Source organism: Sorex araneus, chromosome 9, assembly GCF_027595985.1.
Source record: "Sorex araneus isolate mSorAra2 chromosome 9, mSorAra2.pri, whole genome shotgun sequence".
NCBI lineage: Eukaryota > Metazoa > Chordata > Mammalia > Eulipotyphla > Soricidae > Sorex > Sorex araneus.
In genome coordinates, this window is record NC_073310.1 from 52,007,554 (window position 1) to 52,032,560 (window position 25,007).

Below are 25,007 nucleotides of genomic sequence, written 5' to 3' on the forward strand. Positions count from 1 at the left end.
TAAGTCTCACAATGGAGACGTTACTGGTTCCCGCTTGAGCAAATCGATGAACAATGGGACGACAGTGCTAGAGTGCTCTCCCAGAACTCAATGGAAGGGTCCAGGTCTGCTTCTTACTGGGAAAAAGGGAGATGGCAAAGCCACAGGAGAGCGTGTACAAGAGATAGGACCAGCAGCTGGCTCTGCTGATAAGCAAAAACACAGCCACCCGGGCGGGTTGACTGGAAAGCAATGAGAAAACAGACAGAAGGTCTGAATCTCTGCATGCGTGCATAAGCTCACCAGCTGGAGAGATTCATGCTCTCCTTTGTGAATAGGTCCCAGGGACAGCACCTCACCCATGGGCAAGAAGGCAAGCAGCTTCTGTTTGTACAAGTATAATTTTATCAAGAGAAGGAGATGCAGAGAAACAGATGTTAAACTTGAAGCAGTACCTTTTTAAAAAAAAAACCATTATAAGCAGAATATGATTTGAAAGGAGCTGAAAAAGCCCTGGAAACGGGATTGTTTACTCTACCCAGTAGCGCTATCTAGGATGGCTGTTTACTGATAGAAGACAAACCTCCCAAGATGCAGGCCCAAGTTCGCCACATCAGAGACTTGCCCAGATTTCTAAGTCTCTAATTAGATACAACTGCCGTTGATGACAAGAGATAATTACACGTTATTCTCATGGCTAACTAACGAAAAAAGTTCTTACCAGAACTCCTGGGGGAAACAGAGCCTATTATGGGGTGACTTCCAGATTCAAATCTCTGCTACATTAAATTATTTTACAGCTTCCTCTGATTATAATATTTCAGGGGAAATACATTAAGGAAACCGTGAATGTCTGATAACAGCCTTGTTATTTTTTTCCAATAGTAGCCAAGTATTTATGCAGCAATGGCCACTCACAGTTTAAACATATGGTTTAATCGACATAGAGATAACTGCTGACTTTCCCCTTCTCCCGTTTCCTCTCTTTCTTCATTATATCAGTGTATGTATGGTTGTGTGTGTGTGTGTGTGTGTGTGTGTGTACGCCCGCGCATGCATGTAGGCAAGTAGGTCTTGGGACAAAATAGTCTATGCTTTAATAGCTAAACAGTGCAAACTGATGGACTACAAAAACGCTTCTCAGATGTAAACATACACTTTCAGAAAGATTCTTTTCATACTGTCAGGTGGGGACAATGTGACCACATAGAAGATGCACTTAGTACCTGTTGCTTTGAACATGGCCAAAGTGAGGCTCTAACAGTTCAGCATTACAGTTTTGAGACAGGGGCAACAGTGTGGGTGCGACTCACAGACACGCTGACCTGCCAAAAGACCCTGAAGTCTGCAGAGACAGCAACAAGGACAGAGGGTTCAGATCTGAGTCTCTTTCTTGCAAAGCCTGATTCATCCTCAACCATCTCTTAACTAAGACCCTTTAGTCGTGGTTTAACATCTAGCTGAGCTTACTGTGGAGTCAATAACTTCTGGGGATGGGGGGAGGATGACAAGTCTTTAGAGATAATGAAATGAAATTAGAGATAATGAAATGAGAAAAGAAACTATGTTTGCAGGTTCCCAGTCAATCTATGCCCCCGCCCACCAGGACCTAAAAACTGCTTCAGCCACTGCCCAAAGCCCAGCCTGGTCACTCCCTACTCACTGCCCAACCTTCTTCCCCCCAGCCAGCCCCTGGCCTGTCCCCACATCTTGGAAAGAGGAAACACAGTCAGCACTGTCAAAGCTTCTACAAGCTGCCCCAAACTAGCCATTCTTTCAAACTGTCAAACTAAGTGATACAGAGTGTCAGTGAGGGTGCTCTGGAGCAAACCCACCCAAAGGAAGAGTGAGCAGGGGTCAGAGAGGTCAGAGAGGTAGTGAGTGGGTAGGATTCTTGCCTTGCACACAGCCGAAACTGATTCAATTCTCAGCACTCCATATGGTCCCGGAAGCTGCCAATGATTCCTGAGCACAGAGCCAGGAGTTAGCCCAGAGCACCAACAGGTGTGTCCCCAAATAACAGAAGAGGAGGAAAAGGAGGAAGAGAAAAAGGTAGAAGAGGAAGAGGAGGAGGAGATGGAGGTGAAGGAGGGTGAGGAGAAGCAAGACCAGAAAAAGTCAAGAGAATCCCAAGAAACTGGTGGCCATAGGAGGAGGTTGTAGCCATGGGGACATGGAGGGACATGGAGGGTGGGTGGGGGAGTGTGAGGACGCAGTGCAGGGCAGAAAAGAAGCGCCGAGATCAAGAGGGGCCTTGCAAGGGCTGGAGCAATAGCACAGCGGGTAGGGCATTTGCCTTGCACGTGGACGACCCAGGTTCGATTCCCAACATCCCATATGGTCCCCTGAACACTGCCAGGGGTAATTCTTGAGTGCAGAGCCAGGAATGACCCCTGTGCATTGCCGGTGTGACCCAAAAAGCAAAAAAAAAAAAAATAGGGGCCTCGAAAGGTTCCCCACCCCAGAGCGAAATCCTGGGAAGGGTCAGCCTCTGTCCCCAGCTTTCTCCACCCACCACCGAATGATTGCCAGGGTGGTCAGTCTCACTTGCCACCATCGCAGTCCTTGAGGCCCCAGGCTTCGTACTCGTAGATAGCCCCCACCATACCCCCCACCCCTCCTCCATGCCACAGCTGCCCATCTCTGCATCCACAGAACAACATAGGAGGGTGCCTCTCCCACAGACTACTACCCCCAGGAGTCTGGCTGGGCTTCTGACCTTTCTTTCTTCCTTAGCAAGGCTGAGTCCACACCATGCCCCTTGCTCCCCCACCTCCTCACCCGCCCTCACCCCAGCTTAGCCTGAGAAGCCCCGTGCCCCTTTCCTTAAGCAGCCTCTGAAACTACCTCCCAGAGGTCCTTCCACTGGCCAATGGCTTCGCCCCGGGCCTCATTTGTGCCCAGAGATACAAAATATTTGGCACTTGGCAACTAAGTGTGAGCTTAATCTAACCTGAACTATAGCACTGTCATCCGTTGTTCATCAATTTGCTCGAGCAGGCACCAGTAACATGTCCATTGTGAAACTTGTTACTGTTTTTGGCATATTGAATACACCACAGGTAGCTTGCCAGGCTCTGCCGTGCAGGCGGGATACTCTCGGTAGCTTGCCAGGCTCTCCGAGAGGGATGTAGGAATCAACCTGGGTTGGCCACAGGCAAGGTAAATGCCCTACCCACTGTGCTATCACTCCAGTCCCGATGTCTATGGCCATACCACCCTGAACACGCCCGATCTTGTCTGATCTCGGAAGCTAGCAAGATAGGGCCTGGTTAGTACTTGGATGGGAGACTGCCTGGGAATACCGGGTGCTGTGGGCTGAATCTAACCTATTTTTGAAAAAAGAATGTTAATTCAAATTTCTTGAGGGGGCAGAAGATAAGCCTGCTCCCATCCCAGGTCTGACCCAGGTCTGATTCTCAGGAACAATGATCCCCTACACATGAGGGGTGTGGTTGCCAAGGCTCAGCACCTCCCAAGGTTCAGGTACCTGTGACGTTTCAGGGCTTGTGCAAATCTCCAGCCCTTTCTATGAAGCAACAACCACAGTTGGCCGATAATAACCAGTAGCCACCACCCCAAGGTAGATTGATCTCCCTTTAATCACTGCTTGGGAGCCCCCACATCATACAAACTCTTCAGCAGTCGGAAGTAGTGGCATCAAGAGATGAGTGAGAAACGGTGTTGGCCCTCAGGAAGTTGACAGCCCTTGGGGACTGGGGGAAGTGCTGGAAGAACATATGGGAAAGAGGCAATTCAACTGGAGAAGCTAAGCCCTTATGGTAAGGTTTCCAGCAACGAACGGAGAGGAAAGTGGGCGTGGGTGTTTGGGGCCTGGGCTTCATGTGTGGGGAGCACAGGGCAGCTGATGCACAGAAACAGCAGAGCCTTTGGCAAGAAGCGGCTTTCATAAAGAATCTCCATAAACCAGATCAACACACCCTCTCCCTTGCCCCGTCCAGTGAGCCCTGGGACCCTCTTTGTCCTTTTCTCCCTATCCCGGGGCTCCACTTTGCACAATCTGACAGCAGTGAACACTCCGTATCACTGAGTCCAAGGCTCTGTATCAGCGGGGTTCTGCTTTTACCTTTATCTGAAATCCTCATGAATCCTATCTGCCCTCACTTAAAAGACTCAGATCTAGGGCCAGAGTGATCGTACAGCGGGTAGAATGCTTGTTTTGCACGTGGCCGACCTGGGTTCTCTCCCCGGCACCACGTAATGGGGCCGTGCCTGCCAGGAGTGATCCTGGAGCACAGAACCCCCTACCTCCGCACAGGAAAGGGGGTACAGACGTACTCAAGCTGTTCTGCATGCAGCCATGCCCAGGGGACCTGAGGGAGGTGGAGGAAGAGAGAGAAAGCCGGGTCTAGCACAGCACCCACACAAAAGGAGCCCCTGAGAATTGAGAGGTCCTTTCCAGCAAGACTGGGCTAGCCCTGCATGACCCGGAGGTGGTCGCCTCCAAGGCACAGGATGCCAGCCAGAGTTCCTCTGTTCCTGCTAGTGGCACCCTCGCAGGGCCCCCGACATTCTCCAGGCATTACGATCTTTGGCTGTAAAATAACATCATTGCCCAGGGCTGGAGCAATAGCACAGCAGGTAGGGCATTTACCTTGCACGTGTCCGACTTGGGTTCGATTCCCAGCATCCCATAAGGTCCCCTGAGCATCACCAGGGGTAATTCCTGAGTGCAGAGTAACCCCTGGGCATTGCCGGGTGTGACGCAAATAAAATAAAATAAAATAAAATAAAATAAAATAAAATAAAATAAAAATAACAGCATTGCTAACTGGCCTGTCTCTGCCACCATAAGCAAATGTTTCAGACCAACCCTTCTTCCCATTTCAGTGGCTTCTAAACTGGCTGTCATGGGGGTATTGAGGACTGGCCCAGGGTCTGTGTGTAGGAGGCAGGTGTGGGAAAGTCTAAAACACTGCCTGGCACCCGCAGGAGGGGAGGGTGCTTGGGACCTGTCCCAGATCATCCTGGTGCTTGGACACTGGTTAGGGACCCTAGGCCCACCTCAGACCCCAGGCCAGCCAGGCAGGATCACTGTGAGGGGTGGGCCAGGCAGAACTGTGGGGGATGCTGGGTCCTTGCCCAGAACCATCTGCTTCTCTAGACTGAAAACTCAGAGTCCATGATCCAGAATATTGTTCATATTTTGTTTCTGAACTTCAATATTTAAGTTTTAGCTTAATTGGGACCCGGGCTTCATATGTGGGGAGCACAGGGTGGCCTTAGCACTTAGCACCTATTTATTTCCTCTCAAAACACTTTTATCTTTGATTCCTGATGGGGATGGAAAAAAAACAAAAACAAAAACAAAAAACTGTTAGTCTTCATTCCTGAACACCCATGATCCTGGAGGCCAACTAACTACTTTCAGCACCCAGCGGCTTCTTGTTGAAATGCCTCTAGACTGTGAACTAAGCTGCAGTCCCATGCAGCCCTGGGAGGGGAAAGGTTTTTCTCTCTCTGCCTTTCTTTTCCCTGGTGGTGGCATGGCAACCGCCATCTTATAAGGCCCACTAAACAGAGGTACGAACTTGCAATGATGCGACTTCTGGCAGAAATTTCTCTGTACTTAATTACTAAAATAACAGAAATCCAAAACCACGCGGCCCCATGTGCTCTCCATTCTCAGCAAGGGAAAACAAAATATCAAATGATGCCTTTTCGGCAGGTCTGATTGTTGGGGGGGGAATTCCAAATAATAGTAGTGAGTTTTCTGTTGAAATATTGAAAGTAATCAAAGCAAAGAGAAAGTAAAGTGAGAATCATCAGCCACACAGGCAGGGGATGGGGGGTGGGGGGTGGGGGATGGGAGGTATACTGGGGTTCTTGGTGGTGGAACATGTGCACTGGTGAAGGGATGGGTGTTTGATCGTTGTATGACTGAGACTTAAACCTGAAAGCTTTGTAACTTTTCACATGGTGATTCAATAAAAAATTTTTTAAAAAATCGTTGGTCTGACTTTCTTTCTGTGGGAAACTCCAGGTTGGCTGTAAAAGGGGGAAAATTTAAAAAAATAAAAAATGCTCTTCATTTCAACCCAAAATAGCCCAATGGCTGGTCTCTGAAGCTTAGAGGAGCAGCATTTTGACTTTCACTTCGACTTCGCAAAGAAGCTTAAATCCAAGAGTTCCTAGACCTCTGCCGGTGAACCCGCAAGCCTCAGCCTCAGCAGCAGGTGTCTAGGTCGGCTTTGGGCCACCCCAGTGGCTTGCCAAGTTCCCTCAGGCCTGGAAGGTCACTGCAGATCCCTCCCTCCAGAACCAGGGCTGCTGGACCCTCAAGGGTCTCTGGAACCTGCTTACCACACAGGGCCCTGAGAGGGAACAGATATGCGGTGTGCCACGCTATCTATAGAGTTCTACTCCATGCCTCTCACCCCACTCGAAAGCCCAATTCTCATTTCTGACCCCATGCAGCCTCCCCAGACAGGACCCCCCAGCCCTTTGCTTTTCCCCTGCAGTAGGGGGCAAGTGGGGTGGGGGGAAGCGGGGAGTTCATCGCAAACCCAGTGTGCCCAGTATTAAGCTCAGTAGAAAACAGAAAAGGGGAGCCCAACTCCCACCTCGGTGCCCCAAAAGTCAGAGCAGGTCATAACTCCTCCACTCAGGGCAAAAGGAGAAGGGAAGAGGAGTTAGTGGTGGGGGGGCATGGAGGATGACAGTTCAAGGGGTGCCAGCAAGGCCAGGAGCACCCTCTCCCCCAATCCACAGTGAGAAAATGCAGAAGAGAGTCAAGCATCAAGACAGCAGGAGTCTGAAGGAGGAGGTCCACGGAGATGGGCTTCCAGTTATGCTCCTGAGCCTGGCCCAGTCCTGGTGGCCTCTCCAGAGGTGGGCTCAGCCAGGAAGTGGCTCTGACTCCCCCGGGCCTGAGGAGAGGCCTTAGTTTTTTTGCTAACACCTAGGATGCTGACCATCCTGAATGGTGAGAACAAAGGTCCTCCTGCAGCTGCCCGGAAGCTCTTGATGTCCCCGTAGGATAACATTGGGTATGTCCTTTCAGCCTTGCTGCAGGGAACTTAGGTTTATCAGGTTACACCCATCACAGTGCTCCCGAGTCACTCCCATTCCTTTGTTTATCTGTAAACTCTTCTCTGCACCCTCCTTCCCAACCAGTTAATCACATTTTCCCAAATCAAATTCTGTTAATCAGATCAGATCCTTTCAGGACATTAAACTTGTATTGTAAGTTAAATATTGCTCTTCTCCATCTTTTGCATAGTTTACTTTAAAGCAATGTCCTTTCTGTATGGACACAGGAAGACAGTTGATATTATGCTTTGTAACTTGGGAGTTGATTGACTCCAATAATATTTACTCTTGGGCATCTGCTTTCTCGACTCAGTTGCCCTTAGTTCCTAGCACCCCAAAAGCAGGGTCCCGACAAGGGACTGAATGGACCCAGGGCAAGCTGTGAGCTACTCTGGCATCAAAATGGGTCAGGCCAAAGCGCCACAATACTCAACTATAAGTTGAGAGCACGGTCATAGATAAATGCTGTCATGATCCAAAAGTAAAGACAAGACTAGGACCCTGCTGGGGTTAGGAAGACTAACCTGGCCTGAGGACTGTGGTCTGGAATATACAGTGAATGTCCTCAGGAAGAACCAAACTTTAAGTTTATATCTCTTACTGTGCTCATACAGAATGACATTGCTAGAAATATTAGAAGTAGATTTACTACAACTATTTAAGTGGATTTCTAGCTGAAGAAAGAAGAAAGCGACACACCCTTGTTTGGATCCCACCCTTGAGCAGATCTCCTAGTAATCTGGACTAATCTCCTTAGATGAGATTTTGTCCTTGAGTTAATCTCCTGGAAGAGTGGTCTTACCTCTCTTTGTTGATTATTAATGTTTGACCCACCTTTGTATCACAACCCTAAGTGATTGGTATATAGGCTAAGACTGTAAGATCTGAGGGCTGGAGAGAGAGAAGCAGAAAGGGAATGGAGATTGGAATAAACTGCAATTGATACCGGCCAGCCTGGCCCTCGTTCCTTCCTTCGCTTACCTATCGCCATCGGCCTCCCTGGGGTGGGGGAAGTGGCCCGAGACCACTGAACACAAGTGGCAAGAGAAATAGAGTGCCACTGCCCTTTTGTAATTACACAGTCCTGGGGCCCGTCCTGGGTTTCTGACCAGGAAATGCTTGTCCACTCCCCTCAGCTCTGGATCCCTGACACTTAAGTGTCTGCCCTCGGTTGGTGTTCCCTTCAGTGTCACCTGCCCCATCACCCTCTCTGTCTTGCTGGCTACTCCACGTGCAAAGAGCAAAGCCAAGTCCCCCAACACGGTTTGAAGAAGGAATGCCCCAGGTTATCTCTGGGTCGGAGCTGCTTGATGGGGGCCGTGGAGCAAGCAGCCACAGCTCCCTCTTCCTTCACCCCCCACCCCCCGAGGGCCTCTGACCCACCTGTCCTCTTTCCCACGGTAGGGAAAGGGGAGGCCCAGCCGAGATGCCCAGCTGAGGGCCAGTGCGTGCGTCCCCAGGGTGGGGTGGGAGCTGGAGCACTCCATGACAACAACGAAGAGAAAAATTTGCTTCCTCACAAAACAGATGGTAGCAGGGTGCTGCCATGTCCCCCTGCAACCCCACTCTCCGCCCCCAAATCCCTTGAAACTTATGCCTGAGAACACCTGACATCATGGCTTCCTGATACCACGTTGATGTGCTCTAGTGCCCACTGGGTGAGGAACAGGCTGCAATGCATGAATTAGGCCACGCACCCCTCCTGACAGAAGGCCTACTCCGGCCATGCTGCTGGAGCATTCCAGACCCGAGACAGATGAGAGCATTCTGGGCTCTTCTCTTCCCTCCTCCCCATTACAAGTGGGAAAGAATTTCGCTTCCATGCCTGCCCCTGCCAACAGAAATGAGTGGGTTCCAGAGACACTCACCCCACATCCGAGGGTCTGGACACCGCGCCACTCTGCAGCTCCCCGTGGGCTCTCTGGAGGCGGCGGCTACTTTCAGCATCATTCGTGCGTCCTCTCCCTCCCGCGGCCTTGCTCTGTGGGGGCACGGTGCGGCCATCCTCGCAGCCATTCAGCAGGCCCTGGCTGGTCCTCCCTCTGGCCCGAGCGCGCTGCCGCCCCTCGGGGCTCTCTTCGCTGTGGGCCGCGGTGTTCCTCGACAGCTTGTATCCATGAGAGACCAGGAGGTCTTGGACACTGTACATGCTGCACAGGCCTCATCCGGGCGCGGCTGCCGGGACCGTTGGGGTGGCAGGCTCCACGCTGAGGGGAGACAGAGCACGTTTGTGACAGGGTCCGGGCTCTCCCCACAAACCGTCTGACACATCCTCCTCCCTTCACCCCGACCTAGCCAGATCTCCGGTCAGGAACACAGATCTGTGCATGCATTAAAAAAAGGAGCAGATGTGGGGACCATTTCCCTCCCAAAGTGTCCTCCTTCAAATAGAGAGAGGGTGGGCACAGGGGTCAACTCCGGAGGATGTGGCAGTAATTATGCAGGCTCCACCCTCCATGGCTACCTTTGGGATGGAAAAGTCCAGAATAGCGTTCAAGTTATGAAAAGATGAACATTGCCCCCACCCCACCTCCCACAACCCCAACTTCTGAAAACAACAGGCATAAGAAGTGAGGACGAAGTAAACACAGACTGAGAAGTGGCAATTACTACTTCATGCTTCTAAAAAGAGAAATCACCGGCGACCAGTTTCCTCTTACTCCACTTTCCTGCTTTCATCTTGTCCACAATACAATGCAGGCAGAGTGAGACCTTTAATCCACTCAGCCATGGCAGACTGCAGCAGTAGCAAGAGCAACTGTGGGGTGGGGGGGAGCTGCCTCGTTGGTGAAAATAGACCTTCAAGCTTCAGGCCCATAATGAGAGGACCCTGATCTCACACACACATCCAACCCTAAATCTCTCCTTTGCACACGAAACTCAAATAATCAAACGCTTTCCCCCAGCAAATCTTTTGAGGGGAAAGATTTTGCATCTCTGAGACTTGAGTCGTCTGCCAGGGTGGGTGCACTTAACAGCAGCAACTTTCCCAGGTAAAGAACCAGGAGGCAACAAACCAAACAAGAAGGTTTACATGGGGGCTGGAGCAATCGCACAGCGGGTAGGGTGTTTGTCTTGCACGTGGGTGACCCGGGTTCGATTCCAGCATCTCATATGGTTCCCCGAGCACCACTAGGAGTAATTCCTGAGTGCATGAGCCAAGAGTAACCCCTGTGCATCGCCGGGTGTGACCCAAAAAGAAAAAAAAAGGTTTACATGGGGACAGGAAGTGACATAAGAGCACACAGGTGGGATGAGGGCTGCCATGTTTGTTTTTATACAAGAGGATCTCCTTTCTCCTACAGACAGTTTAGTCAGTGCCCTCGGGGCCAGAGGCTGACACTTCCCTGGGCCACCGGCACACAAAAGCCAGGCCTGGAAGAGCTTAGCCAGCTCCAGCCCACTTCACTGGGGGACGGAAATAGCACTGTGGCGGCCCCACTGAACAATGGCCAGGAAATGCCTGTCAGCCCCTGTGCAGGTGAAAGGCAGCGACATGTGCTTCCTGTCGGGGTGGGGGGTTCTAAGCCCGCTCCCTCACCCCTTTCTGCTGAGTGTGCATGTCCTCACTCTTCATCACCAGCCCCCCTCACAAGTCTCTGCCATCAGTGGGGGATGGGGAGGGGCGGTACCAAGCTTGGGAAGTCTAGCGTTTTCCCTCAGGTACCTACGTTTTATGGAGTGCTCAGGAGCACTGCACCAGGCCTGACAAATTGGCTCTAGCTCTCCTTCTAGGGACAGCTAGATCACTCAATCACTCATTCAGAAATGTGTCAGACCAGCAGGCCTGCAATCTTTGATTGTGCCACAGCTGAGGGCTGCCAGGAAGGAGATTCCATTGCCAATGGGCTAAGGAGCAGGGGAGACAGATCAGTGGGTTTGAGCACATTCTTCGCTACACGTGAGCAGCCCAGATTTGATCCCTAGCATGGCGCCCTCCCTGAGCACTGTCAGGAGGAACTCTCCCTCCCCACCCATCACAGCATAGAGTTGGGTGTGGTGCCAGAGGCCCCCACCCAAAACAAACAAACAAGGGCTCCGGAAACAAAGGCCAGGCTAAAGGGCAGGGTCTTCTAGCAAAGCATAGCTTATTTGCTCAAACCATGGCTGTTGGAATGCACACGAGAGAAAGGCACATTGCTCTTGGTTTTAAATAATTGAGTTCATTAGATAAACTCCATGTGCCTGTATATGGGGGAAGACTGTGATTTAAAAGAGATATTTGGTGGGGGAGGCAGGGAAAGGCTGGGTAGGCACACGCATTGGATGTGGAAGCCACAAGTTTAATCCCCAGCAATTCAAAGTCTTCTAAGCACCACGAGGTGTGCCCTGCTCCCCACTGAAATAGACTTTAGGTGTAATTATTCCAAGAGAAAAGAACAGCTTAAGAGCTGGAGTGATAGTATAGTGGAGATAGTGTTTGTCTTACACATGGCCAACCCAGGTTCAATTCCTGGCATCCCACATAGTCCCCCGAGCACTGCCAGGTGTAATTAATTCCTGAGTTCAGAGCCAGGAGTAACCCCTGAGCATCTCCACATGTGACCCAAACCTCTGCCCCCAAAAGGAGCAGCTTAGCAACAGAATCTGGATAGTGTAGACCAGGGTCCCCGGAATCACCGGCCCCATGGTATATGGGCAGGCAGTTTAAATCAGGATTCGTGCAGATCCTACAAACTTTAGTCTCCCTCCCTTTTCCTTTGCCACATTCTGCTAGCGCAAAGCTGAGAGTTCTGCACTCCAAATGACCAAATGGTCCCCCAGCACTGCAAAGCACAGCTCATGCCCACCAAGAAGTGGGCTGTGAGGCCACCCATGTGCCAAGTGTGGTGGGAAGAAAATGGCCCTCACAAAACATGTGCATGTGTCATTTTCACCCTGGAGTGGGGAAAGTTGACCCCCTCAAGGCTACGCTATCATGGTCATGGTCATTTTGTGGCACATTTACTGGGTCAGGCCAGCTTTCCAAAAAGATTCACACTAGTGAGAGGCATCGCGGGACCTGATAGGTTTGGAAACCAAATGAGATGAATGTTTGGAAACTCCTCAAGTCATTTGATCTTATAGAGGCTGGGAGAATGGGGGAGGGGGCGGAACGGGAGGACGGGGTACTAAGTACACTAGTTTCAGCACTGCAGAATGTGGAGATTACAGGGGGTCCCAAGAGAAACGGGGCCACAGGCGCCATGGTTAATAAACATTCCTATGCCACCCGCCCGTGATCCTCTGTCTGACTTACAGTACTCTGTGCCTAGAGCCTGACCTTCCACTCATTCACACACATGCCAGCCAGATGGGAAGGGTCGTGGGTGGTTTCTAATCCCTTCCACACTCAGCTTGCTTCTTTAGCATGCCCCTCTCACTCCATCAAGGGAAGATGCTGCCTTCAGAGGCAGCCAGTGAGAGCCCCTTCGCAAACAAGTCAAGTACAGTGGCCACCAGGGCTGGTCACTGCGGTTCCACAGGGGACATTTGGCATCCAGAGAGCGGCCAGACTAGAAAGCTGTCCTTTAGAGCTCCTTCCAAACTGAAATACCAGCATTTAACACAACAGCATTTCATTCCATCCAGCGCCACCCAAAGAGTTGCTTAAAGACCCCCCAGGTCCCCAGATTTGCCCCCAGGTGAGCTACGACAGCATTAGCGCTCATAGCTTGCACTGATCTATCTTGAGTTGAAACAGCACGGCACAGGGGAATCCAGGACTCTGCTGGCACCAGCCTCTGACAAGACCCCCCACCTCTCAAACACATCAACCCCCATACCCCATCTGTCTTCTAATCTGAAGACGGCAACACCCCATTTTTTAAGTTGTAATGAAAGCCCAACAGGAACGGTGATCATAGTGCAAATATGCGATTATGGGTTTCTCGGGCTCCAGACTCTAGTTTGTCTTTGAAGGATTACTTGCCTCGTGGAAAGAGTTCAGACTAGTTACTCATTTTCACTCAGTCATTTAGACTGCTCCCCTCAATTCTTTTCACATCATTTGGAGGTGGTGATTTCCAAAGTCATACACATTTTTTTAAATCACCCATTTACCCTGTAATCTGAGAATGATTACTCTCACCTCCATGGAATCACTTCGAACAGTAAACTTTTAAAATGGTCCAAACATTAAAAATGCAATGGGTGAGTGCCTATAACGGCCCAGTCACTGAAACTCTATGTGGGGCATGCTGGACCCTGAGTTTCTTGCTGACTTGCGGTAGACAGTTAGACGACCGTTAACTAAAAGATGTAACAGACAACTGGAAAATAGGCATCTGTTAGAGAGGGGAGCTTACCATGTCCCCATAGAGTCATGACACATTGATAGGGCTGGGGACTGGGAAGGGACAGGAACCCAGTCAATCTCTCACTGATCAGGCAGTTTTCGGGAAGATTCATCTCCCCTATACGATTACCCTTTCAGGGCTAGAGAGACAGCACATCATATGGGACACTTGCTTTGCACCCAGCAGACCCAGGTTCTATCTCCAGCATCCCCGGTGGTTGCCCAAACTCTGCCAGGAGTAAGCCCTAAGTGCAGAGCCCAGAGTAAACTCTGAGCACAGCCGGATGTGGCGCAAGAGTCTGTATATTTCAGGAGTGGCTAAAGGGGAGCACATGCTTTGTATTTTGTGTGCTGGATGCTCAGGTTTGATCCCCAGCACAAGGTCCTCTGAATACCTTTAGGAATGACCACCAAGCACAGAGCAAGGAACTGTCCCTGAGAACTGCCACGAGACAAACATCTAAGGAGTGGGTATACCTAGTAGATAAGTCTAGGTCTCCATATAGAAAAGGCCTCTGTATCTTGCTGTGCCTGCCTGCCAGCCTGTAATATACCAACTTGAGTTGTAAAAAAAAAGAAGACACATTAGTGTGCTCGTTTTACATGTCATCCACAAGAACCCACAGCAGATTGGTCTCTGCTCTAACAAATTAAAACTTTTAAAGGAAAAACACGAACGCTCACTCGAATCTTTCTGGCATTGTAGTATTCTACTATTTCACTTTTCAAAATTGGGGTCACCATTCATTCAATTTGACGACCTTCAGATAAAAAAGTGCTCATGTAGAAATCTGTCTGGGCCCAGTGAGACTGCTAAATAGGATGACCTGTGAACTATGAGTTCAAAGACACCCACCCGCCTCTGAGAAACTCCGTGGTCTATCAAGTTCATTGCTCTGCTCCTAAGAGCACAGAAAACTGCTCTATGCTACCAACAATTTTTCCTTCTAAGAAAAGTCGCAGCTAGTAAGTGAATTTACTCTGAGGGTGCTCCTGCTTGTCTCTTCTTCAGAGCATCAAATGAAAAAGAAATCAATCTCCTGAGGGAAAGGGCTGTCGCCGACTTCCTTCCTCAGTCTACCTGGGAACAGTGAGTTTCTGCTCAGAGTTGAACCCTATGCCATGCAGATGGGCAAGGGATGCCAAGGTCCCGGACAAGAATGGCTGCAGCATGCTTTCTCCCTGCCTTTGTTTTGAAGAAGTCAAGGAGGGGCTCTTATTTTCTTTCTTTTGATCTCCCTATTTCTCTTCCTACTTTTCTTAGGAGCAATAAAGGTCTTTTTAAACTTCCTAAGGGAATATCAAGTGTTCAAAGGCAATAGGAACAAAGATCAGGAGAACTGTGCTTTGGTAGGAAGCTTGGTACTGAGGCTGGGATGGGGGTGGGGGCTAAATCAGGGAAAGGGAGGACCATGGGGGAGGGGAAATGTGCCCGCCACTGAGGCAGGATGTGGGTCAGGAGGGAAACTGATGGAGAGTACTTTGCACTGGTGGAAACGCTGGTGTTGGAAAACTGTATGCCTAAAACTCAATCACAAACATCTTTGTCACTTTACAGTTCACAATGATTTGATTATTTATTTATTTATTTATTATTATTTATTTTTTGGGTCACACCCACTGATGCTCAGGGGTACTCCTGGCTCTGAACTCAGGAATTAATCCTGGCAGTGCTTGGGGGAACCATATGGGATGCCGGAGATTGAACCCAGGTTGGTCACGATCCTGGAGATTGAACCCAGGTTGGTCACGTGCAAGGCAAACGCCCTACCTGCTGTACTATCACTCCAGCCTCATGATTTGACTTATTTTTTTGCTTTTTGGGTCACACCCGGCAATGCACAGGGGTCACTCCTGGCTCTGCACTCAGGAACAATCCCTGGTGGTGTTCAGGGGATCATATGGGATGCTGGGAATCAAACCTGGGTCAGCCGTGTGCAAGGCCCTACCGCTGTGCTATCGCTCCAGCCTCTGATTAGATTTTTTTAAATTAAAAATAAGGAATTTTCAGACCTGGGTGGCCACAGGTTTGTGTGGTCGCTCTGGTGCTGATCGACCATGATCTGGAGGCCAGCTAGTCTACTTTTGGTACCAGCAGCTGCTCGCAGAAATGTCTCTAGACTGTGAACTAAGCCATAGCCTCACACCGGCCGAGGAGGGGAAAGGTCTTTCTCAGCTTTTTTTTTTTCCCTTTTTGGGGAAACGGCGTGGCGTCTGCCATTTTATAAAGACCATTAAGGAGGTATGAACCTGGTGGCGTGGGAAAAAAAAAAGAGGTATGAACTTGCAACAGCGGGACGCGGGCTCGAGCTCGGAATGGGGGCGATACCAGCGCGCTCTCCACCGAGATGCGACCCGGGTGGCCACTCGTTTGTGCGGTCACTCTTATGCTGATTGACCACGATCTGGAAGTCAGCTAGACTCCTTTTGGTACCAGCAGCTGCTCACAGAAATGTATCTAGACTGTGAACTAAGCCATAGCCCCATGCTGCCCCAGGAAGGGAAATGATGCAATTTCTAACATAAATCTCCCTGGACTTAGTTACTAAAATACTGAAATACAGAACTCCCAAACCGCACAGCCATGATAGTGGCCGCACCACTTCATATCTCTTCATTCTCAGCAATGGAAAACTAATTATCAAATGCTTCCTTGTTAGCAGGGCTGTTTTTTGGGAGGAAACTCCAACAATAGAGAGTTTTGTGTTGAAATATGGAATGTAATCAAGGTAAAAAGAAAGTGAAGTGAATTTTATCAGCTACGCAGGCGGGGGTGGGGAGTGGGGGGTGGGAGGTATACTGGGATTTTTGGTGGTGGAATATGTGCACTGGTGAAGGGACGGGTGTTTGAGCATTGTATAACTGAGACATAAGCCTGAAAGCTTTGTAACTTTCCACATGGTGATTCAATAAAATAAATTAATTTTAAAAATAAAGTATTAAAATGACTAAAAAAAGAGTTGAACAAAATGGAAAAAAATAAAAATAAGGAATTTTCTTTTTAAAAAACATTTATGTATTTTTATAAGATATTAGGGCACCATGGCCTACAAAGTTATTTTCAGCTGGGTTTCAGGTCTATGATGTTCCAACACCAATTCTGTGTCAACTTCCCTCCACCAATGTCCCCAGGTTCCCTCCCACATCCCAGTCTGCCTCCTTGCTAGGCACATTTTTACATTTGATTTCTGTAGCTTGGATTTCCTATGTGCAGTATTGTTGGCTCTATGTGTTATACACAGACCTCATCTCTACACTACCAATGTGTCTGAAACCTCCCATCTCTCTCTTATCACCCACCTTGGTTTCTTTCCTTGCCTGTCCTTCTACTTTCTATGCTCCAGATTCAAGGGTAGTCTGAGCACCCTCCCTTTGAGATCATGTATTTACATTTCCTGTTATTCTCCTACATACTACAAAGGAGTAAAATCATCTGGTATTTGTCCTTCTGACTCACTAACATATCACCAGTTCCATCCAAGTGGTACCAAAATGCATGATTTTCAGCATTCCCTGCAGCTGCATAGGATTCCATGGTGTATGTATTCCTTTGTGTTCATTATCCACCCATCTATGTTAGGCACTGAGGTTTTGGTGCCCAGATTCTAGTTCTTATGCTGCATGCTGCAATGGAGAGCGGTGTGCGTGTCATTTCAAATGAATGTTTTTGTGTCCAAGGGACAGATATCAAGAAGTGGAATTGGTAGGTGGTATGATAACTCTATTTTTACCGCTCTGAGAAACCTCATACTATTTTCTGAAGGGGATGAACCAGACAACATGCCCAGCAGCAGTGGATTAGAGTTCAGAAAACTCTTTTCATACTCCTCTCTGACCCACCGATTCCTGGAGTAAGGCTATCACTTCAAAGACAAAGCTTATAGAACAGTTAAAAAACTCTGCATTGCACTGCACTGCACTGCATGGTTGTCCCGCTGTTCATTGATTTGCTCGAGCAGTCTCCATTGTGAGACTGTTGTTACTGTTTTTGGCATATCGAATACACCATGGGTAGCTTGCCAGGCTCTGCCGTGCGGGTGAGTTTCTCTCAGTAGCTTCCCTCTTGCAAGAGGGATGGAGGAATCGAACCCGGGTCAGCCACATGCAAGGCAAACGCCCTACCTGCTGTGCTATCACTCCAGTTCTAAAAAACTCTACCATGATAAAACTTAACAACCGAAGGCAGGAAAGGCACATGTCCTAACAGATCAGTTTCTCTAGCTCAGGTGTTTCTTTCCATCGCAGGCGGAGATGGCATGTGGCTTTATTCTCTGTACATGCAAGAGAATGCAGAAACCCAGAGTTTTTTCATTCTGGTTTCTACTTAGTAAGTGGCCTGTGTCAAGTGACTTAATTTCCAAACCTCAAGTGTTTTCATTGTAAAAAAAAAAAGTTGATCTTCTTTTTATTCCAATAAAGTGTGTAATTCCCAGCAGTTATTAGGATATTCTAATGGTCATTCCTACAGAACTGCTCAGATTCATTAGAAATCAGGGCTTTACTCAGCCACCTGGCAAAGAATTCATCTGTTTGCACAACTGGGGTTGAGCAAAGCAGTCCCTAGAAGGAAGAGAAAATTTGGGTGCATAACAGTTCTCTTTTTAAGTAAGAAAGATTTTTGTGCTGAGTGCTAGGGTGTGTGTGTGGCGGGGGGGAGTTAAGATAAAGTATTTTTTTCAGTTTTCTGCTATTGGAATGCAATCTGACAGGTTTCAAACTTACGACATAATTGAATAAGAGATGAAGGACACAAAACAGCAAGTAATACTCAGCTGGGTGCGAAGACAGGGTTCAATCAACTTGTGTAAATCAAATGCTGAACTGACATCCATGAAGCAATGCTGACTGCATTTCTAGTCTCTAATTTAGGTCCTTTACAGCAGGCAGGCTGAGGAATAATAATACAGTCAAGTTTTCCTGGACTAGGTTCTTTTTTGTGATTCATAATATCACTACGTTTATATCCTATTACTTTCCCCCGCCCTCAGGATGCTTGCAATAGGTGGTAAAAAAGCTTATAATACTTTCTAGATGACTTGAACAAGTTCACCAAAAATATCTTCTAATTTGTGACGAATTTGTTCTTTCCTCCCCCAAATAAGCTCTCAGACAACAAAGAAGAGTTTTGCTCTGTAAGCACAGAATATCAGTATGTATGCGAGAGAAAAATCAACCAGCCACTGAGTGAGCACCTGCAAGACCCTTGGCACTCTTTATTTTACTATCAAGTCCCAGCAGACTTCCTGATGTAAAAAGGAATGTCTCTGTTTGACAGACAAGAAAAGCAAAGCCAGGAGTCTGAAGTTATAAGGCTTGCGGTGCTGATCCAAGGTTCAGACCCATGTCTGCTAGCTTCAAAGCCTGTGCTGCTATTTTAGGCCCACCCATCTGCATTTCCTTCCTTAATAGCAACAGAACTTTCCTAACTTACCAAATAATGCAGAAATGTAAACAAGAAAAGACAGAAGGGATGATGACATTAAAATGGAAAATGGTACATTTCAAAGGGAAAAGTTTTGTTTTTATTTTTCCCTGTTGGGGTCTAGGTCATTTCTTCTAGATGATTCTTTCCTTACACACACCAATCTTACACACACAATACACATACACTGTGCTCATCCCACACCATGTTCATACACAAAATACTCTGACACGTACACCATTCTCACAGACACACCTTGTTCTCACACACACCATGCTCACATGTATACTGTACTCATACATACACAAGGATCTCACATGTACATGTAGTATATCCATACCATACTCAAATATACGTCATACTCACACACACACAATGCTAACATATGCACCACACTCATACAACCATGCTCACACATATGAACCATGCTCACACACATACTCCATTATACTCACATGCATACCATGCTCTCACACACACATTATACTCACATACACACCACACTCACACATCATGCTCACACAACCATGTTTATTCACACACACACACCATGCTCACACATACACACCATGCTCACATACACACTATACTCACACATACAATGTGCTCACAAACACATGATGCGTACACATCAGGCACACAACAGGCACACACAAAGGCAAAGACCTCACTTGACTGCAGTGTCTTTGTGGTAATTTCTAAATACTCCATTATATGATTCATTCACCAAACACCAAAATACTATACAATTGCCTTGTGCTCTTCAGAAGACCTCTTCATTCATTTGGCTTCATTCAGCCGACCTCAAATCATTTGGGGTTTTAGACTCTTCATCAGTAACAGGTAGTTATCCTAAAACCAGCTATGTGAAAATGGAAAACTAATGAACTATCTCTGTGATAAGTCAGCATGACATTTGGAAAAAAAAACTGAAAGAAAAAATATATATTATGTAGAAATAGCCACTCTTTTCTGCAGCATTAATTGGGACTTTTGGGTAGAAAATGAGAAGCCACCAAAGTAAGCAGGGGAAAGGGTGCTGTATAGGAAACCTAGTAGGAATGTGGTAAGAGCAAGGACAGAGTGGTAAGAAGGGGCACAAGGAATTACAAGGTTCTTCTACTGTGACCTGCAGGGCTCGTTGCAACTGGAAAAAGGGAGAATAATACAAGTAATTTTCAATAAGAAGGACAACAGATTTTAACTTCAATGACTAAGATAATGCTCATTTCATTAAGAGAAGCAGATAACTGGAAAATAACTGATTGGAGAAGATACCAGGTAATTTAGTTTTGATTTAGCAGACCTATTCCCATAAAATTTCTTCTCCCGAAAATACTCAAGTGGTTATTTTCATTTCTTTCAAAGAACAGAATGACACTTCAAATACTTTCAACATTGGCCATTATTGTCAACATTTCTATTTAAGACTATAAATTTAGGAGAATGTTATTAATTCATTGGCATGAAGTTGTCCACCCCCGCCCCTACCCAGGCTTCAGGGATAATATTTTCATTTCTCCATGTCGAACAACATGTAATCTGTTGTTTTGAAGGCAGCTAAGACATTACCCAAAAGAACCTCTTTGGGCATCAGTCTTCTCCTGGTAAAGCAAAATCAGGTTCTTCAGAAACACCTCCTGACTCTGACCCTCCCCCACGTGGTGAACAGCATGCATTTCTAAGTCAGCTGGCCACTGGACATAGAACACAGCATGTGGTCATGGCACAAAACAAAGCCAAATAGGTCACATGAAGATAGAGCCTCTGACCTCCGCCTCATTAGCATCCATGAGAAGCCAACCAGTGAGCATAAATGACCACATACTGAAACCAGCAGGGGCGGCCGTGACTGGGAGAAGACTTGCAGGTCTTCCCCATCCCAGAAGTCCTAACATGTGGGTGGGGACTGCGCACTTATTCCAACTTACTCATCAAGATACCTGTTTTGCACAGGATGTGCTGGGTACAAGGGTGTGTGCCTGAGAGCTAAGGTCATGTAAAACCTAGCCACCCCCTCCATGGGATGTCATGCTCGGAGAGGGCAGGGGTGTGGGGGATCTTTCAATCCCTGGCCTTCATAGGCACCACTTCCTCCCCCTTTCCATTCAGATCATTTTTATTGGCTTATTTATAGGATTAAGGTCCCCGGGACAATAAGATGAGATATAATATGTTTATTAAATCAACCAGAACTTTTCTTCCCTTTTAAAACATGCATGAAGAGCAAAAGAGATAAATTCCTAATGAAAGATATGAATACAACAGTTAGCTTCCCCTGTTATTAAGGAAGGAAAATTAGACCAAAATTTCAGTATCTACCTATCAAATTATCGGAGCTTTTAGAATGCAGTATTGGTTTTAGGGAAGAGCACTCATGGTATGCGGTAAGGATTCTCCTATCTGCCAGTATATTAATGTGTGTGTGTGTGTGTGTGTGTGTGTGTGTGTGTGTGTGTAGAGATGTATATTTCCTTTCTTGGCACTGTGGCACTGTCATTCCTTGTTCATTGATTTGCTCGAGTGGACACTAGTAATGTCTCCACTGTGAGACTTGTTACTGTTTTATGGCATATGGAACATGCCACGGGGAGCTTGCCAGGCTCTGCCAAGTGAGCGGGACACTTTCAGTAGCTGGCCGGACTCTCCAAGAGGGACTGAGGAATCAAACCCGTGTCGGCTGTGGGCAAGGCAAACGCCCTACCCGCTGTGCTATCAATCCAGCCCATTTCCTTTCTTAAAGTGATAAATATACTATAAAAGTTTAAAATATCAGAAACCCCACAGACTAATAATCTCACTTCTCAGGATCCATTAAACAAACTAATCAGAGAAAATGCACAATTTTAAGGGTACTTACCCAAATTGTAACATGATAAAAAAAAAATTAAGACTACATGCCAACTTAATGTGCAGTTTAAAAGTTCTGGTTCATCCACACACTATAATGTGTATATGTAAATTATATTTTCCAGGATATTACAGAGTGGGGCAATGCTCTTGATGTGATGCAATGTTAAGAAATACAGTTAGGATAGAAAACCCCAGATTCATCATGGTATAGGCAGGAGTAAAATACTGAATGGAAACATCTGAAAATATCAACTGTGATACTTGATTTTATTTACATGTTTTCTTATATTTTGCTATATTTTATATTATGTTCTATCTGAAAATACATGAGGTAGAATAATATGAAGTTGCCATTTATCAGTCAAAAGTTCTTTCACATACTTAATATTATTTCACATTTAGGGGGGAAAAAAACCTCTTCATAAACAGAGCTGCCTCGGTAGGAGTAGGAAAACACTACTTTGAGAATATCTGATGTATTTGGAAGATTAACTGAGAATAAACACTGTGGAAAGAACACATGATTACTAAGCGGCACAAAGATTCTCCATAAGCATGTGTCTTACTTGCTATGGAGATTCTGAACATGTTTCCAGTAAGCCTAAAAGCACTGTTAGGCTGATAAAATCTAATATAACATTACAAATAGCATTCTAAAGGCCCTGTTACTCCTCTAGAAAACCTAAAACTCTACTATATTCCCTGACATTCCATACTTAAGATGTAATTAGTCCCTCAAATTGTTGGCAGCTCCCTGTAAATATTTCTTTAACCAACAACTTTTTGGTCTAATGTTATGATTAATATATAACAAAGTACTTTATTTAAACAAGAGGTAAATAGCCAAGATATAAAACACGGCAGAAAGGCGCATGTTGTTAACTGATGCATGGATTTTTAATGCTTCGTACAGCTTTTTTTTCTTTTAAAAGTAGAACTATGTGTTTTATTATGAGCAACCCGATTGCCATTTCCCTTTGCAGTCTTAATCATTTCAAAAAGGGCTCCACAGTTCCCACTGGCTTCCGGGACAATAAGTCCTCACACAGATCCTCCCAAATTTCACAGCTACTACCCAAGTGTGCTGACCAGCCCTGCCTAGTCTTCAAACTATCACAAATCTTGTACAAACTTTTATAGTTTGTACAAAAGCAGAAGTCATCTGTGAAGTAGTCATTTTAGCAATGCAACTATCAGTAAGTTTCCTTAACATGACAGAAAGAAAGAAAGAAAGAAAGAAAGAAAGAAAGAAAGAAAGAAAGAAAGAAAGAAAGAAAGAAAGAAAGAAAGAAAGAAAGAAAGAAAGAAAGAAAGAAGAGGAAGAAGAGGAAGAAGAAAAGGAAATGGAAATTATAAAAAGAGTTAAAAGGGTAAACCTTAAGTCTAAATCAGAAGGCTCCTGGCTTCTGGTATTTGTCCTTCTGACTCACTAATACATCTCATTAATATAAACTCTCTAGGTGGGGACCATTTGTTTGTTTGTTTGTTTGTTTGCTTATTTATTAGTGGTTTGTTGGGGAGGGGATAAGAATTGGGCCACACCCACCCATGTTCTGGGCTGACTCCAGGCTTTGGGCTCAGGGATCATATTTTGTACCCAAAATAAAGCTAGAGTCAGGTGTGTGTTAAGACAGTATTTAAATCTCTGTGTTATCTCTGGGAACCATGGTACCAACAGTTTTGCAAAAAGAGAGAGCAAAGGAGATAAAGAGAAAGCAAAGGAAATAAATATTTTGTGCTCTGTTTTTGCATAAAATAATCTTTTGTCATTTCCCCCACAACTTGTGTGGAAACACACACAGACACACACACACACACACACACACACACACACACACTCTCTTGACTTCTTTCTCACCTCTAAATTCTGTCATACAGTTACTGCCTTGGTGAGCACACCCCGTTTTTTATGAGATGCTAAGTACTTCATTAACATCCCTAAAGATTAGCACTCATTAAGAAAAGATTTTAGGGCTATGATTTAGCTCCAAAAGTTCTAGAGCTTTTGGCTCTTTATAAAAAGAACTGTAAAACTTAGAATAAGTCAGAATTTAATTTCTTACCATCATCTATATCAAATTCTCCTGGTAAAGATTCCAAAAATAGTCTAATAATCTTATAATTTAGTTTTTAAGTATCTTTGAGTAAAAGAACACGGTCTCATAAAAATTGTTAGCTCAAATGTTCATCTCATTTGTATGTCTTAACTTATTTTCCACTTGCAAATATCAGTTATCCTCTACACACTGCAAAACTCAGTGAATGAGTAAAAAGTGAAAATTCCCACTAATTAACATTGTTCAGAGATTCCCAGTGAGAGTTTGATTTCCATTCTCCACCTATTTTCCCCCCAACATTGTCATTCCTTTTTTTTCTCCCTGAGATAGATGTTAGTATCTTCATAATAATATCTCAAGTTTTTCATTTACTTATGGAAGAAACATGCTTTCTAGATAAATGATCGAGAGATAACCAAGGGGCAGCAAACTATAGGTTATCTAGTGATCTGATAATAAAATCTTGGCCATTTTGGGCTGAGCTGCTCCCAACTGCAATGTCTAGTTTTCTGCAAATACAGTTGGTGAAGGATAGTTAAGGTAATAATGCAATGTGTGAAAAGATGCCACAAAATTCAAATCAAGATCACTGAGGTGTTCATATCTGGGCAGTTCTGATGCTTTGTTAATGTTTAAAGCCTAGATCCCAGTTTAGGAAACTGAGGAAGCACCCCCCTCCATCGCAGACCCTACCACCACCACCACCACCACCTCACCCCACCCTGTGGGGGATGCTGGCTTCAGCCAGTGAGTGTCCCTCAGCATTCCTTAATCCAGCAGGCCCTTGAAACAAAGCACAATAGGAGAGTTAAGGCGGGAGATAAGCTTTCCCCCTCAGAAAGGTGAAAAACAACATCTGTTTAAAGACAGAATAAATGGCAGCCCAGGGTTCAGCAACAGGCCTCACAGCGTTGGAGATACAGTCCTGGCTTATCAAAATAAAAACCACAGTCCAACAATTGTTCTGACTGAAGACTCTGTGTTCTAAACTCTCCCTAGATTCATTAGAGTGGCCCACTGCCAAACTCATTAAAGAGAAATTCGGGATTTGACAACTCCATTGGTGTTTACTATCGTCCCAGACGGGAGGGCCCTCCAGGCTAGAAGGGTGGCAATCTGGCAGCAAAACCCTGGGCTTTCCAGAAGACAGAAGTTCCAGGGTTTCTCTTTAAATTGCTTTGGAAAGAATCAGATTTTGTGATCTTTTAATATTTGCTTTTCTTTGAAAAAAAATTAACTGAAAAATAACCAACCTTATTTATTCTCTTTGCCGACCTCCAATCTCCTCCTGGCCAATGCCACCCCAGCCCAAGTCCCCCTCAGACAGGGTATTGGATGACCCCAGAGCATGTTAAGTTAGCTCCAA

At 46.3% G+C, this 25,007-nt stretch overlaps 1 protein-coding gene and 1 pseudogene across 2 annotated transcripts in view; one reads left to right on the forward strand and one right to left on the reverse strand.

Annotated features, from left to right (window-relative positions):
- Nucleotides 1-25,007, reverse strand: part of JCAD (junctional cadherin 5 associated) — a 103,128-nt gene that overhangs the window by 24,890 nt on the left and 53,231 nt on the right. For both annotated transcript variants that reach the window (XM_055146835.1, XM_055146834.1), the window contains exon 2: nucleotides 8,901-9,239. In XM_055146835.1, the coding sequence (XP_055002810.1) occupies nucleotides 8,901-9,181 (281 nt within the window). In that variant the 5' untranslated portion in view covers nucleotides 9,182-9,239. The remainder of the gene's footprint in view (nucleotides 1-8,900; nucleotides 9,240-25,007) is intronic.
- Nucleotides 3,182-3,299, forward strand: LOC129398921 (5S ribosomal RNA; annotated as a pseudogene).